This window comes from Lissotriton helveticus, chromosome 6 (genome assembly GCF_964261635.1).
Source record: "Lissotriton helveticus chromosome 6, aLisHel1.1, whole genome shotgun sequence".
In the NCBI taxonomy this organism is placed as follows: domain Eukaryota; kingdom Metazoa; phylum Chordata; class Amphibia; order Caudata; family Salamandridae; genus Lissotriton; species Lissotriton helveticus.
In genome coordinates this window covers 905,946,735-905,966,109 of record NC_136067.1, presented here as the reverse complement: position 1 = coordinate 905,966,109, position 19,375 = coordinate 905,946,735, and the positions used below count along the sequence as shown (strand labels likewise).

General features: G+C 45.8%; 1 protein-coding gene across 6 annotated transcripts in view; it reads right to left on the bottom strand.

Moving 5' to 3' along the window:
- Positions 1–19,375, bottom strand: part of CEP43 (centrosomal protein 43) — a 293,859-nt gene that overhangs the window by 7,431 nt on the left and 267,053 nt on the right. For 4 of the 6 annotated variants that reach the window (XM_078648540.1, XM_078648541.1, XM_078648542.1 and 1 more), the window contains 3 exons: positions 10,701–10,813; positions 8,503–8,571; positions 5,474–5,513 (listed from right to left, as the gene is read on the bottom strand). In XM_078648540.1, the coding sequence (XP_078504666.1) occupies positions 5,474–5,513; positions 8,503–8,571; positions 10,701–10,813 (222 nt within the window). Of the gene's footprint in view, positions 1–5,473; positions 5,514–8,377; positions 8,572–10,700; positions 10,814–19,375 lie in introns of those variants that run through there. The other 2 variants (XM_078648544.1, XM_078648545.1) reach the window with 1 other exon arrangement.

Sequence of the window (19,375 nt, the reverse complement as noted above, 5' to 3'; positions counted from 1 at the left end):
TCCCTGACATTAAGAATAGGTTCTATATTGCCACCCCTGGGACCAAGTTTGACCTGTTCTAGTACAATCCACTTTAGGCTTTCAGGTGAGTGATTTTTCTTGTTGCAATGTTCCACAAGGGGAGCTCCTTGGACCTTGCACCTGACACGGCTGCAGTGTTGTAAAAATCGCATTTTTGCACGTTGCTGTGTCTGTCCGACATAGATTAAGTCACACGGACAGGTTATACAGTACACCACGTTGGTGGTGTTACAGTTTGTGTGTGATTTTAGTGTTACACGTTGTTGCTTGTGAACAAATTCATTAGTTTGGATCGTCGATGGGCAGGCCTTACAAGTGCCACATCGGAAATGGCCCACAATGGGTGGAAGATTCCACATCAAGGTGATGGTTGGTCCATAGTTTTTGTCGAGAAATGAGCACACTACGTGGTCTCGGATGTTCTTTGCCTTCTTGAAGGAATGTAGAGGTAAGTTATTGATGTCAAGGTCATCTGAAATCAAGTTCCAGTATTTGTTAATGGCTTTTTTTATCGCATTGCTCTGGGTTGAAAAAGTTGTCACACAAATCAGGCGCTGTTCGTTGCTGCGTGTTTGCTCATTGGGTTGCAACAAGACTTCTCGGGGATTGAACCAAGCTCTCTTCCTGGCTCTCTTGGTCAGGCGTTTTGGATAGCCACGTTCTATTAGTCGTTCCATAAGGATCCCAGATTGCTCCATGTAGTCCTCTTTCTTACTACAATTGCGACGGATTCGCAAAAATTGACCAAAGGGCAAGTTGTCCCTAAGGCCTCTCGGGTGGTGACTGGAGTATAGAAGTAATGAGTTCCTCTCTGCCGGCTTCCTGAACAAAGTCGTGTGTAGTGTCTCATCTTCAGCAATGATAGCGAGGTACAAAAAATTGATGGCTTTTTTGTCAAAATGAATAGTGAATTGGATATCCGGTGACCTCCCATTTAGCCAGGTAAAAAAATCAGTGATTTCGTTTTCAGTTCCTGCCCAGATTAGGAGGATATCGTCGATATACCTCATCCACATGTGTATATTGGATCTGAATGGATTTAAATCATTTAGTATGAACGTATCTTCATACGCGGACATAAAGATTATGGCCAGGTCTGGGGCAAAGGCCGCCGCCATCGCCACCCCTTTAGTCTGAAGGTAGAAACAATTCTGAAACAGGAAAAAATTTCGCATCATAGCAATTTTGAGAAGTAGAATGATGAATGACGTAGGGACCCGAACGGGTGCCTCACGCTTGTCCAGCGCAAGTGTAGCCACCACCAAAGCATCCTCTTGGGGTTTACTCGTATAGAGTGACACGATATCGCATGTTGCCAATAGTTCTTGTTGTGAATCGAAAGGACGTCCGTCTATCATATTGATAGTGTGTGTTGTGTCACGCAGGTATGTGTCAGTTTCTTCAGCCAACGGTTTGAGAAAGAAGTCTACGTACCTACATAGAGGTTCCAATATTGAGCCGCAACCTGATACAATTGGTCGTCCTGGGGGCTTTTGTAGATCCTTGTGCACTTTCGGTAAAGTGTAAATCGTTGGAATCCGTGTTTTTTTTTGGTTTAAATATTGGAACTCCTGCTCAGATAGGAAACCTTGTTCAATACCATCTTTTGTGACTCTTAGGATCTCCGCAGTTAAGTCCTTGGATGGGTCACCCGCCAACTTTTTGTAGCTGATTCCATCGCCTAACTGCCTCATGATCTCTTTTTTGTAGTTGTCCACATCCTGGACGACAATGGCGCCACCTTTATCGGCAGGTTTCACTACCACTTCCTTGTTGTCTCTCAGGGATGTTAGGGCGAGTTTCTCCGCTCTGCTAATGTTATACTTGACAAATTTCCTTTCATCCAAGATTTTTTTGACGTCACGCAGGACTAGGCTTTCATATGCCAGGATGCGCTGGGTCATGGCATAAGTGGGGGGGACAAAGGTCGATGGTATTCTTAGACCTGTAGTTGATGAGTGCTGTTGGAAAGATTTATCCTTGAAAAAATACCTGAGTCTTATTTTTCTGAAGAAATTATTTAGTTCAGCTACAGTGGTGAAGGCATTGGGTATAGCTGTAGGTACAAAAGATAAGCCACGGCTAAGTACTTTGATTTCATCTTCCTTCAGAGTATACTTAGAGATATTTATCACAGGGGAGGTCATTGGTCTTACCATCTGTAATTCTTTCTGCGGGTTGATCTCTCCCCGTGCTCCTCCTGGGGGAAGTTCACCTGTTTCGTGCCTCTTCCTCTCCCGGAGTCCCACTCTTCTCTCACATTCTGTTGGCCCCTGCCGGTGCCTCTGTTCCAATTGATGCCTCTGCCACGAGGAGGTCTCCATCCACCCTGTCCTAAAAAATGAATAGGTTGATACGTTGGACCGTAGGCTTCTTGGTATCCGTAAGCCCCACTGGGGCCGGCTTGATCAGAATCCTCCCCGGAACTGTACTATGAATCAGAAAAAGTCGTGAAATTGCGTCTCCCCCTGAAAGTGCCACGTCCCCGGTTGGTAAATCTCCCTTGGGTGTCTTGACGGTAATATTCTTCCTGTAGGTAGAGGTACGTTTTTTTCTTATCATAAAGTCTCAAATATCGCGCCAGTTTCTCCAATGTCTTTTTTATGGTAGTCGTTTCGAAATCCTGGAGTGTCGCAACGAGTTTAGTCAAGGCTTCTTTGGAGTTAGTGAGAGTGGAATCACCGGTTATTTCAGCCTTCAATTCTGCTATCTGTTTCGTTAGGATTGCAACTTGTTCGTTTGCCGTTTCGATTCCTAGTACCATCCAATGTCGCGAACAATTGTTCGCGACAAAACTGAAACCCTCCCGAAACTTCGGGACGTCAACAAAAATTGCGGGTTCGACTTTAACCTGTAGACCAACAGGAATGATGTTAGATTGCAAGCATTGCGCTAAAAAGTGTCCATGTAATTTAGTTCTGATCAGTTTCTTCTCCAGGCGCTCTAATTTATTAATTTTATCATGGAGTGTAAAATAAATAGCCGGTATATTGGGAGAGAGAAAGTTATTAGCTGGGTCTTGAAGAAGTTGCCTGATATAATCCTCAGTGTAAGTAAGAGTATCTTTGTCAACCATTTTATATTGGTTGGGAAAACAAATTGTTTCAAAGGTCTATTTAAAAAGGATAGAAAAGGGAAGGAAAAAACCTCGCAGACAGCGTCTGCTCGAAGTATGTTGTAGATAACTGGGTTATACCCATAAAGTCAAAGGGACCTGGGTGAGTAATCGTTATGGACATAGGGGTCCCAGACTTGAGGAAAGAAATTAGTATAGAATATACGAGTATTTAAGAGAATAGATAGAGACAAAAATTCAAATAAGTACAGTGTTTTTATTTTCACCGCACTTGTATTACCATTATATGGTTAGACGATATGTATCAAAAAGAAACATTTGCATTTTCATTACTCAATGTGCCCACATAGGAAAGGGGGGAAGGTGTGCAGGGTAAAGTTAGAGATAGTTGTGATTCACTATTCAATAATTCATAACATAGAAAACATACATTTAAATTCATGTATATGTTCAGTTAGTACTAGATGGTCCCCATAAAAAAGGCCACACATGCTATGCACAAATCAAAACATTATATTTGACAATCAAACTCCTAAACGGCTATATATATCGTGCTGATTGTAGGAGTTGAAAAAGTGGATAGTCTACGTTACGACCCTTGGGATTGTAGGATAATTGATCCTTACAGCGCGGGTCTTCATCAGGACGTGCGGGGGAAAGGGGGGGCTGATTTCCTAGGTTTGAGAAAGGAAAGTAAGAGCTAATTAGTCATGCCGGTCTCAGAAGAGTCCCGATGATCTGTAGCGGAGAAACCGCTCGTTATATAACATTAAAAACACTGAAAGACACTGAGGACTATACACATAGGAAGAGCCATATACTGTGCTCGAAACGTTAAGTTGTGTCACGTTTACCTGCCGCAATAGCGGGTCGGGAGATGTCAGATGCGGCCGAGTGAGGTCCGTGGACAATCTGAGTGAACGAGAGGAGAGACTATTGAATTTGGTCAATCAGCTGTCCTCCCGCCTTACTTCCTGGTTACAGGAGACGCGATGAGCCGCCGCCTCGAGCCCTCCTACAAGCTCCGGAATCTCGATTAATCTGGTAAGCCATATAAGCGCCCTGTGTGAAGTATGCCTATGACCATCGATCCCCCTCTTGTCTCCAAGTATTGACTGGCCCTTCAACTTTCCCCATTTCTGCAGATACGGACAGCTGATTGACCAAATTCAATAGTCTCTCCTGAATAACAGGTAACCACATCGCTATTAATACCAGTCACCCCATTCCCAATCATGTAATGGAATGATCATCCTATACGTAATGAATCGACCCTCACTATACCCTCTCGTTCACTCAGATTGTCCACGGACCTCACTCAGCCGCATCTGACATCTCCCGACCCGCTATTGCAGCAGGTAAACGTGACACAACTTAACGTTTCGAGCACAGTATGTGGCTCTTCCTATGTGTATAGTCCTCAGTGTCTTTCAGTGTTTTTAATGTTATATAACGAGCGGTTTCTCCGCTACGGATCATCGGGACTCTTCTGAGACCGGCATGACTAATTAGCTCTTACTTTCCTTTCTCAAACCTAGGAAAACAGCCCCCCCTTTCCCCCGCACGTCCTGATGAAGACCCGCGCTGTAAGGATCAATTATCCTACAATCCCAAGGGTCGAAACGTAGACTGCTATCTACTTTATCAACTCCTACAATCAGCACAATATATATAGCCGTTTAGGAGTTTGGTTGTCAAATATAATGTTTTGATTTGTGCATAGCATGTGTGGCCTTTTTTATGGGGACCATCTAGTACTAACTGAACATATACATGAATTTAAATGTATGTTTTCTATGTTATGAATTATTTAATAGTGAATCACAACTATCTCTAACTTTACCCTGCACACCTTCCCCCCTTTCCTATGTGGGCACATTGAGTAATGAAAATGAAAATGTTTCTTTTTGGTACATATCGTCTAACCATATAATGGTAATACAAGTGCGGTGAAAATAAAAACACTGTACTTATTTGAATTTTTGTCTCTATCTATTCCCTTAAATACTCGTATATTCTATACCAATTTCTTTCCTCAAGTCTGGGACCCCTATGTCCATAACGATAATGTTTTGTAAGGGCATCCAGCGTTCGTAACTATATATTGTTTGTAAAGAGGTACTATTGTTCAGTGAATTATGGGCCTATCTTATGATACAAACAAATATAAATTACTGAGTGCTCATTATCAAGGACTTTAGGGTACACATACTAACACCTCCTAAGTGCAACAGCAGAGAAGTCAGTACAAGTCAATTAATAAAAGGGTAAAACTAACTACAAGGGAAAAACAATGGTAAAACCAAAACTACTCCATTACAACCAACTTAATGACCAAATTGCCTGATCCAGGGTCTTACATCAAATGTTTCTTACCTATTGAAATCATCCATATAATCCTCTTCCTCTCCACTTCCTAAAGATAAAAGAATATTGGCAACAAATCAATTACTCAAAATAGAACAAATTAATTTTACATTCATTTCAAATGCATATAAATATATTTGTTAATGGTAGTCCATACTTCTTGAATGCACTGGAATAAATTATCGCAATCAATGTTAATTCGTCCTATACTAGAGATAGAGAAAATATCTACAATTTACAAAAGTGGGCCTGACTAATCTTTTGGCTGCTGAGTAACAATGGCTGCTGGCATAGGCTGGATACAGGGTCATAAACAAGCAGGACTTGGAGGTCCATATGTTTTACTGTATTATGGAAAAGTGAGCTTTCAACAGAGTCACTGCATCCCACTTAAGATCTAGAATTAAAATGCCTACGGAGATCCTGGTAAGTTCATTGGGTTTTGTACAAAATGAAACAAACATTCTCTAATCACTTCTGTAGAGGTAGCTCAACATTCTTGTGCTACTCTGCAAACAGTCCAGCACCACAAAATGGTCCAGAGAAGCGCCCGTGGTAATGTATGTATGCATTTTTTTTAGCAAGAAAAACTCAGCCTCTGTATATGTGCCAATGTGTGCTGCTTATTCATTAAGTAAGGAGCAAGTATTTAGAAGCACCTTCAGGAACGCATTTAAAATCATCATTAGAATGATGAGACCACACTACCTGCCTAAATCTTAGGCTTTGGATACAGAGAGAACCTCCGTACATTCTTCGTAAGCTTCTATACTTCTTTTCAGCCTGCCTAAAAGTTCCTAGCTGAATTATAAATCTCTGCCGAATCACTCTCTGCTTCTCAAGATAGCCAAAGCTATTGTGGACATTTCGGAAGGTAATTGAATAATTTATTGTAGTGACTTTCTGGACAAGGGACCTTCTGCTTTTGTCAGGAACTTTGTATCAATAAAGATCTCTGCGCCAATTACTGCTGTGGCATTCGAGAAGGACTTGCTCAGAAGTTTATTTGATAGCAGTTGTCATAACAAAGATGATTGCTTTCTTGATGCAGGTAGCCCAGGTGACAAGGCTGATGTCAACGTATCCTTGTACCAACAACTCCTTATAATGTAGAAGTGAACCTGCAAGGAATACTGCACCAGTTACAGGGCCTAGATGCAAGGTTCAGAGAAAGAGGCTTTCACTATGTGGTTTAATTTTTGACCTGAAACATATCCAACAAGATTTGCATTTTGCACACATTTACTTATCTTTTGTCTCTTTTATAAGCATGGTCGTGATGCTAGTTTACTCAAATTCAGGCCCATTAGCTTCTAGAGCTACATCTCTTCCTACTTTGAAGAAGACCTACGTGGATGTGAATCTCAATTTTAAAAAAGCACCCTTGGCAAACTAAGAATATTACCCTTAGAACTCCAAATGTGTTCTTTGTACCATATTTGTAAATACCACCATTACGATAGAGACCGCAAATGTGATATGTATGACGTTTTTTAAAGTCTCATTAATCTTGGTAGATTTTTGCAGTGCTTAAGTAGTAATTTGCGATGTGTTCAAACACCGCCTAAAATAGTTAATCTTAAGCATCATGCATGACTGTGGCTTCAAAGCTACAAAAATGATATTGGTGCTTCTCAAAGCTGAAAAGTTTATACTAAAAAGAGCAATTACTAAAAAATCAAGTCACATTATCTTTATTATCTAAAAGGTGAGATGCCGAACTTTGGACTGGCTAGCATGATGTGTAATTTTGCACTCTAAAATGACAGTCATGGTGAAGCTCAAAGTTGAACTAGCCACCGAAGTCATAAAAAAGGCCAGGTGACCGAAGGAGCTGCATACGAAATACTGCTGCTTTGGACAGCGCGGAGTATTCACAGACCAAGCAGAGAGACAAAACAGGTCATATGAAAACATCCCAGAGTGACCTTATCACCCAGAATCCAAAACGGCGCAGGTCTTTCCCTGTGTGGAAATCTACCACACCCCTAAGGTGCACCCAGCACAATGAGGCATTCCTCCTTGAAAACCAGCTCTACCACAGGGTTTCCCCTCTAGCGGAGAGGTTCGCCTGTCTGACTACACAAAGGATTGGGCAGTCAAAGTGGTAATTGGCCTTTGCTTCACTGAGGCGGTAGCCTCTTTGACGCGGGGGCATCTATGACCACCACAGGATAGCCATCCTGTTGGAGGAGGTCACATCTTCACTCACCAGCAATTATCTTTGTTCCTGTTCATGGGAGTGCTTCACATATTGACTAGGGTGACATTCATATTAAAAGTTACCTTAAATTCGATCTCAGCAATGAATCAGGTTTATTGGAACAACTACTTAGATGCCTTGGAGTAATATCTTTGGTGGTACCAAAAGGAAGTTGGCACGTAGCACTCTGGCTAGTGAAACTCCATGGCTACCAGACGAGCTACAGTGAAAACGGAAATATCATGTTTTTACTGTTGGGAAATGTTAAACACAAAAGGAACATGCCTTTCAAAACAACATTAAGCATCCTACTTGGTAGGTGTAACCAGGCCTTCCCTAGGGGTGACGTGGCAAAATTTGGCAGTTTTAAAGCTGCTCAACTAGACTGCAGTGGCATGCCTAATCAAATTTTTACCTAGTCTCTGCAGTGGTAGCACAATTAAGAGCTGCAGTTCTCTAGTGACATTTGACTTACAAGACCTGGGTACCTCTTGTACCATATAGGAGGGACTTAGTGGTAAGTTAAATAAGTCCATTGGGTATTAGCCAAGTGTTCATATACTTTGAGGGTTAGACCATATGAACTGCAGCCCAATGCATCTCAGAGTCTAAAAACCAGCAGCATAAATCCAAACCGTAGGGCAGGGGTGATCATACAAAAAGAGGCCATTTCCTACAAGCACCTACATATTTAAGAGTAAAATTAAATTTATTATACTTAACTGTCCAGGCTACTATTTTGCAACTCTTATATTTTTGGGAGAATCCCTGAAACTCGTATGTCCATGGGCAGTATATTTAAATGTTTTCCTTCTGCATATGACAAAGCACTTGCCTAATTCTAGAGATCCAACTTTACTAGTCATTGCTCGCAGGTCCCTCGGAGATATGCGTTTGCTTGCTTCTGTAAGAAAATAAAAAGACAGACAAAAACATGATGGCACAGAACATACTACAAAGTACTTTAAAACATGTATACATTAATAAGTGGCTGACCGAAACAGTTTGAAGATAAAAGTATGGATACAGACTCAATTTAATGGAGAGATGAAGGTAAATATTGGTTACATTTAACTAGGATAGGACTTCTGCCTGGTGGTGGAGATAACCTGTAGTTACCCCATCGACCACCACAAAAACAAACACACATAGTTCTATTTATCTCACCTTTAAACTGGTGGTAAACAATAACTAACAAACGACGACATTATAAGTTACCGAGAAAATGCAGAGATATGTTCTTACTAATGTATTGTGGCTATTTTGTGTGAAATTGCCTGGTGGTCTCAAATTCAGGCAGTGAATTCCTCTTGTAAAACATTCAACCTTCAAGCACCATTAACAATAAAGAGATGCTGAATAACTTAAATGTATGAAATACATAGATAGTTTTATAGTTTTTATCCATTACAAAGCATAATGTTGAAAGATGTTAATAAACCCAATGTTAATACATTAAATTCAGTATTCGTGATCAAACTGATACAATCATACACAAACGTGGGTTTCAGTCTCTCTTTTTCTTATTTAATATTACACAAGATATTCTTTGGTGAGAGATATTTTCTAAGGCACCACTCATTGAGTTATAGAACCAAACAAAGGGTCACTGTTCCTATATGGACACTCTTGTTGTCCACAGAAAGAGAGAGAGAGGAGACTAGGTCTAAAACTCATAGGATAGAGGCAGTCACAGATCGTGTCTCTTGTTGCCCTCACACAGCCCAAGGGATGTCATGCTTCATCACTGGGCGTTGCTCCTCGTCCGGCCGGCGCTGCAATGCCCTACAGGTCCCCCACAAGGGTCGCTTTGTCGGAGATCTTTTAGTGACGCCATATGAGGAGAGAGGGTGTGAGATTTTCAGTAAGAAGGAGGGTTCGTGAGAGAGAGTGAGTGAGTGAATGACTAAAACCGGCTAGGGGATGGATACTGAAAAAGGCTTTTTTAATGTGTGGGTCCCCCGTCAGGTGGTTTGTTACTGGCTAGGCAATAATGTGCCTCAATAACTCGTCGGTCGACATGTTTTGCGCGGTAAACAGCGCTCATGACAAAAAAAAATTCAACCATGGAATCACAACGCAGTCGTTACAACGACCGCGTCCGCATACCATTACTCGGAACAACGACTTGCGGAGGGGGGGGGGGGGGTTGGATTTAAAATCCAACACCTTCCCTAGTGTCCACACAGACTGGAATTGGAATAATAAATTATACTATTCCAACATCCTGCGCCCCCCCCCTGGCAAGTCGTTGTTCCGACTTGCAGAGTAATGGTATGCGGAATCACAACACGGTCGTTGTAACAACCGCGTTGTGAATCCATGCGGGGAAAAAGACTGCGGGGCAAAGAGATATATTCGTTTTGCGCCCTTCAGTGGTTATAATGATCCCTGGCGCTTCCTCAGGACCAATTAAGTTGATTGTAAAAAGTTGCAGAAAAGTTGTAAATGGCTACTTAGTGTTCTCACCATTCAGAGCTGCCCATGGGCTCACCATGACTGTGTAATCAGTCGGCTCCTCCACTTGGATAGTTGCAGGTGGCTCACAATGCTGAGCTGTGAGCAAAACAATTTCTGTGTGTTGGGGGATTGACAGTTGCAGTTTTTTGGTTCTGTAGGTGATGCAGGTGTCATTGGTGACCCCCCTCAAATAGTCACAGTGGATCAACAAATAACTGCAGCCCAAATAATCGGTGAGACCAACTCAATGGATCTTGATACCGGGTCGCTTGTCCAGACTGTTAAGAGTCTGATTTTTGGGGACCGGAGGGAGAAGTAGGACATTAAAGATGCCTCCCAGAGTCAATGTCCCAGACTCTCCAAGTTGAAGAACAAGTTACAACTATTTGACCTGCACAATATAGCTGGAAGCACTGTAGTTTCCCTTAGACATAGTGAAAACAAACGAACCCTTATGGTTGTGATACATTAAAACCAGCAGATGATGTGTGCAAGGAATGCCAGGGTATTTATTAGTCCAATGCTAATATGTGAACACTGTTACTGTGTACTGGTTATGAAACACCTACTTACTGTCAGGTTGCTTCATCAAGGGTGCACCAGTCAGAGAGCTCAGTCCACCTTTCAAAGGTGGCGCATCAGTAAGATCTGTAAACCCTCCTGTTGGCTTGCTGGAATCTTTTCTCCTGGAGAAACACATGGAAACGTTAATACTTAGCAGCCGGGTTTGGAGGCTTGAAGAAAAGGCTCTAATGCTGCCCTCTACATGACTGGAGAGCTACAAAGGCATTTCTAGAGGAGACTGCTGGTGGCAAAGTGTCAAACAAGAACTTAAATAAGGCACTTCAAAATTTGCCACAGCAAAACATCCATGACACACAAGCCAGTTTCTCACCTCTTCAGAGTGATCTGCCTGCCAGCTCTTTCACTCAACTGATTAGTTTCTTGATCGCTTTGTTTGTCAGAAGTCCTTTTCATTAGACAATACATCATAAAAGCAGCCGTGAGAAAAGGTAACAACATCAGTATGTCTACATTCTGAATAAGTGGGAAGCATAACGCAAATAGTGATTTTTTACATCAAACATTTTAAGCTGGAACTGAAGCAATCTTAGCAAATAATTAATCTGCCAGCCGATAAAATGTATTTTCAAAGTGCTTACATTAAGATCACAATATACACTTATAAAGCACCTTGTGATACAAAGTGAAGTGTGCTGCAAAGAAGAGTAAGTCAAGGTGCTAATCTTCAGCTGCACTCTGAGGCTTGGTAATATTTCAAGTGATAAATAATTTGCTATATTGGAATATTTATAAGAAATCATTCAGGAAACCTAGCTTGGTGATACTACAAGAGGTGATTATCTTGCTTGTTTAGAATATCCTCGAGAAATAAGTCCCATTTGAAGATTGAGAAGGGAACCTGATGAACAAGTTACTTACCTTCGGTAACGCTTTTTCTGGTAGATACAATATCTGCCTGTGGATTCCTCACCTTGTGAATATCCCCCTGCGTCAGCAACATTCGGAAATTCTTTTTGTAGCTTCGCGCCGACGTGGAGCCGGACGTCATAGAGGCACGGCATCGCTCACGACTCCGCTGACGTCACCGACGCCTACAATAGGCCCACGCCGGCGTGATGACATCAGTTCCGCCCTTTTTTCCGTGCCTTCGAGGCACACGGACGGACCAATGACAGTAGACATATACACAGTATACGCAGTACAAATATCAAGGTAACACACACAGTGTGAAGCAAATGCAATACAACATTTGACAATAGGGGGAGGAGCCAAGCTCGCGTCCGAGATGGCCGCGTTTTAGCTCGGCTCCGTTCGCTTTCCTGTTTGGAACGTCTATCCTGTGTTTTATCCTGCCCCGGGAAGTATTCTTTGATAGACTATGGAACTACGACATTTCACAGGCACTTACCGTTTGATCCGTTTGTTCCTGGGTGCCGCGGATCCTGAGCTTGCCCTTGTCTGCTTCGGGGCCTCCGGAGCGAGCGGGCCTGACACTCCTTGGCGGCGCCCGGGCGGGACGGAGCGCTGTGGCCGGCCCTTGGTGGCGGTGTGAGTTCGGTCGGAGAGGCCGATGTGCAATTAGACCGGTTACGGCTATCCGGGCCTGATCCGGCGGTCCTGCGGCCTGGTGTTGGGGCGCTGCCTTCCATGGACGGAGTTGACCGTGTATGTGGCTCGTCTCCCCTTTGTTCTCCGGTCCGGCCATTTTGAGTCCCTCCGCCCGGACTCGGAGAACGGAGCCGGTAGCGTGTGGGGAGCCGGCGACCCGCCTTCTTCTGGTGGCCCCCCTTCCTGCTCTGGTGGTGCCTCTGCTGGTGGTCGGCTGTATCCTGTTTGCCCCGCTGGTGTCCGGATGGGAGTCGGTGTTTGCCGCGGCCCCGCCGGGCTTCTAAGATGGCGGCCGACCCCCTGTCTCTCGGCCCGGCCGAGACTGGCGACGCTGGTCCGCCGCATGGCACGTTTGCTGAATACCGTAAAGGTGAGCCTACGCTTGGCGACATCCTCGCCGCCTTGCGCTCCTGGAGTGCTCCCATGGCCGCACCTATCATTGACCTGGAGGAGGATCGTTTTGCCGGGCCTGCTGGGCCCCCCCCGGTGTGTGCGGCTTCATCTCTGTTGTGTGCTGCTGGAACTTTCCTGGAGGTCGTGGGCCCGGCGGCTGCCGTTGGTGTGGGTGTACGGATGTCCGCTGCCCTCCTTCATCCTGTGCTCCCCCCTGTGCAGGGGGTCCGCCGGCCGGGTCCCGTCCGGACCGGCCTTGTTGGATCTCCCTTTCCTTTTTTGCCTCGAATGGCCGAACGAAGATCCTGTGATTGCTCCGCCGGATCGGCTTCCCTCATATTGTCGTCGGAACTGTGCCTGCATTGCCTGAGGTGGTTGCCGTCCTTTCCTGTTCATCCGGGTCGCAATCGATATGACTTGTGTGGATTGCCGATCGGACTCCCTGTTATTCACCTCCTGTTCCACATGATCTGGTTCCTTGTGCGTTGGACGACTACAGCTTGGGATAAACAAGGACAGGGTTGAGATGAACTTGCCTCGGTGGACTGTTATCTTGCGGTATGGTCGGATGATCCGTTTGTAACTGTATGACTATGTTCGATTCTCCTTCATGTTCCTGGAGCTTATCCTTGTGCTTATTATCTTCCCGTGGGCTCTGAGTATTTTCGGACGGGAGGGTGGGAGCTGATGGGGTTTTGATTATATGGCTCCTCTCCCGTTGTTACTTCCCTGTTTTCCCTTCTTCTTTTTGTCTTTGTGGTTCTTTCTTACTTTTATCTCTTCTATATTTCGGGTTCTGATTAGGGCGACAGGCACGCTGCCGGGGGGTAGGCCATAGCCTTCTGCAGGGGTGCAGGGTGGGATTTGCGGGGTGGGGGGGGGGTCTGTCATATTGTGTTTTCCCCTTTTTTGGTTCTATGGCTCTTATGTATCCCCTTTTTTCGAGACGCGGTGTCGGCATGTGGCCCCCTGGGGTGTTTTTGCTAGCATGGGCCTTCTGGTATTCCTGCCGTCACGGTTTACTACGCATTTATTCCTCTTGTTACCACTGGTTCCATGTGCTGATCTATTCTTGAATGCTTCGTTAGCCATGGGGCGCGTGCAGTGATGCTGCGTTCTTACTTCTCCCCCCCCTTTTTTCCTATGTCCTTTCCCCCCTTTTCCTTTTTTTTTTTTTTCTCCCCTCTCCCCCCTTTTTCTTTCCTCCCTCGGGTTGTTGTGGCAGAGGGCTCTTTGTATTGCAAGCCTAATTTTAGTTTTGTGTATTATTGTGTGTTTTCGTAGTGGTGGGAAGGCGCTGGGCAGCGGTTGCAATTGCTTCTTACTGTGGGACTCACGTTCTGCCTTTGCCAAAATGTACCTGTTCTTTTTTAATTTTCCTGTGTTCGATACTTCTGCTTGTTCGCGGCCCACCACGGCCCTCTGGACTTTACGGATTGCCCTTATTCTGAGACACCCTTTCTTCTATTATAAAATCAACCTTCTCTCATCCTGTACGTGGTGGTTGCTCGGTGGCTTATTGCCTTTGCTTCTCGTATGGATTGCTGTGATGTCCTGTGGGAGCTTCTGTACTACCTGATATGTTTCTTTTATTGTGGTGGCCGGCCCGATGGGTTGTAGGCCCGTATCTGTGAGCGCTTTCTGTACAATAAAGGTTTTAATAAAAAAAAAAAAAAAAAAACATTTGACAATAAAATAAATACATAATAGAAACACTGGCATAGAAGAGTGGACAACGGGGAGGCGGGTGGGTCAGTGAGGAATCCACAGGCAGATATTGTATCTACCAGAAAAAGCGTTACCGAAGGTAAGTAACTTCTGATAGATACATCTGCCGTGTGGATTCCTCACCTTGTGAATAAAGTCCCACAGCAGTCCCCACTCCCAGAGGAGGGTGTCCACTCTTCTAGACCAGGAAATCCTGGAGGACAGAGCGTGCAAAGTGACCGTCCCTCCTCACTTCGGAATCCAAGCAGTAATGCTTCGCGAAAGTGTGGAGGGAAGACCAAGTTGCCGCTCTACAAATATCCTCTACAGGAACACCTCTAGCCAAAGCAGAGGTTGACGACTTAGCTCTTGTAGAATGAGCCCTTATACCCTCTGGAGGTTCCTTACCGGCCAAAGAGTAGCAGATCTTTATACAGAGGACGATCCATCTTGATAAGGTTCTTTTATGGACCGCTCTTCCTTTCTTGCAGCCAGCAAAGCCAATGAAGAGCTGGTCATCCAACCGACAGTCTTTAGTCCTGTCCAAGTAAAAAGACACCGCCCTCTTGGGGTCCAGACGGTGCAACCTCTCCTCCTCCTTGGAAGGGTGTGGGGGAGGCTAAAGGGTAGGGAGGGTAATGGATTGACCAAGGTGGAAAGGAGTCACCACCTCAGGCAGAAAAGCAGCCCTGGTCCTAAGAACCATTCGATCAGCATGAATGGTCAAGAAAGGGGGCTTGGAACTAAGAGCTTAAAGCTCACTTACCCTCCTTGCCGAGGTTATTGCAACGAGGAAAACTGTCTTAAGAGTCAAAAGCCTCATAGGACATTTGTGAAGAGGCTCAAAGGGAGCACCCATCAAAAAGGTCAAAACAAGATTTAAGTCCCACTGAGGCACAATAAAAGGAGTAGGAGGGAACTTATTTGTGAGGCCCTTCAAAAACCTTAAAACCACAGGAGATTTAAAAAGAGATGGCTGGTCAGGCAAACAAAGAAATGCAGACAGCGCTGAAAGATAGCCCTCCACTGTGGCAACAGCAAGCCCCTGTTGCGCCAGAGAAAGAGCAAACTGAAGAACATCAGACAAATGGGCTCTCAAAGGGTCAATAGATTTTTCCACACACCACGTGACAAATTTCGACCATCTATATGAATAAAAGGACTTAGTGGAGTCACGCCTGGCTAACAAGATGACATCCACAACGTCAGGCGGGAGGGAAAAGGAATTCAGGTTGCCCCGTTCAATCTCCAGGCATGAAGGTGTAAGGTTTGGAGGTGGGGGTGTAGAACCTGCCCCTCCATCTGAGAGAGGAGATCTGCCCTGTGAGGGAGATGGAGCGGCGGGTGAGAGGAGAGGTGGAGAAGGTCTGAGTACCCCACCCTTCTTGGCCAATCCGGGGCGATCAATATAACTTGGGCCCGGTCTTGGTGAATTTTCCTCAGAACCCGAGGAATCAAAGGTATGGGAGGAAACGCGTAAAGGAGTTGCGAGTTCCAACTCAACTGAAACGCGTCCCCCAAAACTCCTTGCATCGGATACTGGACACTGCAGAATGACAGGCAGTGAGCATTCTTGCGAGTGGCGAACAGGTCCACCCGAGGAGTCCCCCACATCTGAAAGATGTCGTGAACAACCTCCGGGTGAAGCCTCCACTCGTGGTCGGCAGAGAACTGCCGACTGAGACTGTCTGCACGAACGTTCTGAACTCCGGCCAGATGATTTGCCATCAGACAAATCTGATGGTCCTAAACCCAGGACCAGAGACGCAGAGCCTCTCTGCAGAGACACTGCGACCCCACTCCTCCCTGCTTGTTGATGTACCACATCGCAGTCGTGTTGTCCGTCAGGACTTGAACCGACTGACCGCGAAGGGAAGGGAGGAAGGCCTTCAGCGCCAGACGTATCGCCCGCAACTCTAGAAGGTTGATGTGAAACAACCTTTCCTCTGGAGACCAAAGACCTTTGACCTCCAGATCCCCCAGATGAGCACCCCACCCTAGAGTGGATGCATCCGTTATTACTGTGGCCACCGATGGAGGAAGTTGAAAAGGCTTTCCTTGTGACAGATTGCCTTCCACGCTCCACCAAAACAGATCCGCTGCAGCTGCTCTGGAGATCCTCACTGACTCCCTGAGATCTCCGTTGTGCTGATACCACTGGAGTGCCCTCATGTGCCAGCGTGCATGATTGACCAACAGAATGCAAGAAGCCATCAGACCGAGCAGGCGAAGAACCTTCAGGACTGGAACGACCGCTCCATTGTAGAACAAAGGTTTCATTTCCTGTATGTCGCGAATCCTTTGAGGAGGAGGGAATGCACGACACACAGTAGTGTCCAGTACCACACCTATGAACAGGTTGCGCTGTGAGGGCACCAGGTGAGACTTGGGTACATTTATCGAAAAACCCAACCTGTGCAACAACTGAGTTGTCTCCTGCAGGTGATTGGGCACCTTCTCCGGCGACTCCGCTTTGATCAGCCAGTCGTCCAGATACGGGAATACAGGAATCCCCGACCTCCTGAGATGAGCTGCCACCACTGCCATCACCTTGGTGAAGACTCGAGGCACAGTAGTAAGACCAAACGGAAGAACTGCAAACTGGTAGTGGTGCGACCCAACCGTAAAACGGAGATACTTTCTGTGCGACTTCAAGATGGGAATATGAAAATATGCATCCTGCAAGTCGATCGACACCATCCAGTCTTCTTCCAGCAGCGCTTGAAGAACCTGTGCAAGAGTGAGCATCTTGAACTTTTCCTGTTTCAGGTAAAGGTTCAAGATCCTGAGATCCAGAATTGGCCAAAGCCTGCCATCCTTTTTGGGGATCAGGAAATACCGGGAGTAGCATCCCTGACCCCTTTCCTGCTCTGGAACCACCTCTATCGCACCTTTTCGAAACAGCGCCAGGACTTCTTCCTGCAAGAGAAGCAGGTGGTCCTCCGAACAATAACCCTGGCAAGGAGGGTAATTTGGGGGAAATTCCCGAAAGGGAAGAGCATACCCATTCTCTACAAGATTGAGAACCCAAAGATCCGATGTTATTAATTCCTAATCTTGTAAAAAATGGGTAAGCCGTCCCCCCACTGGGCCCACATGATCCAGAATGGCGGATCTAGGGCTGCTTTGCTGCGGTGGTTGGGGGCTGGGATGGGGAAGAGGAGGAAGAGGAGGAAGCGTTACGGCCCGAGCTCTGGCCCTTTGCTTGCCTCTATAAGATCTATATAATGTGTTTTGCTGCTGCTGTGGCTGCTGCTGGGTTGACTTATAGGTCCGAAAAGAAGATCTGCCAAACCCTCTTGAACGTCTTCCAAAAGTGCCCCTGGATTGGAGACCCAACGACTTCGCTGTCGCTCTGCTGTCTTTAAAGCGTTCCAAAGCAGTGTCTGCTTTTTTTCCAAACAATCCAGACCCATCAAATGGAAGATCCATTAATGCCGCCTGGACATCTGTGGAAAATTCACTAGACTTCAGCCACGCAGCTCTTCTTGTCGCTATGGAAGAGCCCATGACCCTCGCCACAGAATCTGCTGTATCCAATCCACTCTGAATAACCTGCCTTGCTGCAGCTTGAGTATCAGAGATTACCTCTTGGAAGTCTTTTCTATCATTCTCAGGTATCTTGGGTACCAACTGTTTCATAGTGTCCATAAGAGCGTGGATATAACGCCTCATCAAACAGGTTGCGTTTGTGGACTTCAAAGCCATACTGGCAGAGGAGAAAACTTTCTTAGTAGTCTGATCCTGTTTTCTCGACTCCTTTTCTGCTGGGACCTGTGGAAATGCACCTGTAGATCTTTTGGAACAGGCCGCTTGCACCACCAAATTCTCCGGTAGAGGATGAGAGGTTAAAAATTCCGGGTCTTCAGGAGCCGCTCTATACCTCCTAGCTACAGCCCTAGATACAGCAGGAACTGATACAGGATTTTTCCAAATCTACAAAATTGGATCCTTTAAGGCATCGTTAAAAGGTAACAACGGTTCAGTTACTGATGAGGGAGAGTGAAGAACCTCTGTGAGCAGATTAGATTTAAATTCTGCAGTTGGTAGAGCAAAATTCAATAAATTTGCAGCCTTTTTTATCACTACATGATAAGGTGTCACGTCCCTTGAAGGCTCATCAGAAACTGAAACAAGGTCCCATTCAGGTGACAGTTCTAGGCCACTAGCTACAGACAGGTCCTCAAAAGGATCTTCAGACTCTTGAAGTTCACCTTCTTCTAGATACTCCTCTCGATATCTTTCCTCCTCCATCAATCTCTGGGCTTCACGCCTTGATCTTAGCTTCACATTGGAAGCCGTTGGATCCGTCATCGACTTCGATGGAGTCGGAGCCGGCGTCGAACTCGATGTCGGACGAGGAAGAGATCCACAACGTCGTTCAGGGTTCGGCATCAAAGTTGATGGAACTGGCGTCGATGGAATCTGAGTCATCGATCTCGGCGTCGATGGCTTCGGAGTCGAAGGCCTCGCCGGAGTCGGATAATGCCAATGCGGCGCTGGAGCCGGCATAAAGGGCGCAGGTGCATAGGATTGAGGAACACCCAGACCATATGCCAACTGACCCATAGGACCAGTAGGAGCCCCAGAGGGGTGCATAGCCCTTGAATAAATCCCGAACATCGCATTCAGGAAATGCGTGGGATCCTGACCTGGAGCCGGGAAGGTAGGTTATGAACCCCCAGGCTGATCTTGAGGGCGTGGAGTCGAAACGACGTCGACCTCCTCTTCGGGCTGGTGCACCGGAGTCGTACGACCTTCGGGCATCTGAGCCTCTCCCTCTCCAACCACCTCCTCCTCACCTTCATCCTCCCGACCTGAAGGATGGGATGGGTCCGGAGATGGAACAGCTTTCTGTTTCTGCGAACTCGGTGAACCCGCATGCGACGCCTCAACTTCGGCATCCTGTTCTTCCGAAGCCGACGATACTATCACCTTCTCAACCAGTTTCACCTGCGACTTCGGCTTGGAACCCGATTCCTTCCTTGATCGAGGTCGGGATTCATGGGTTCTCT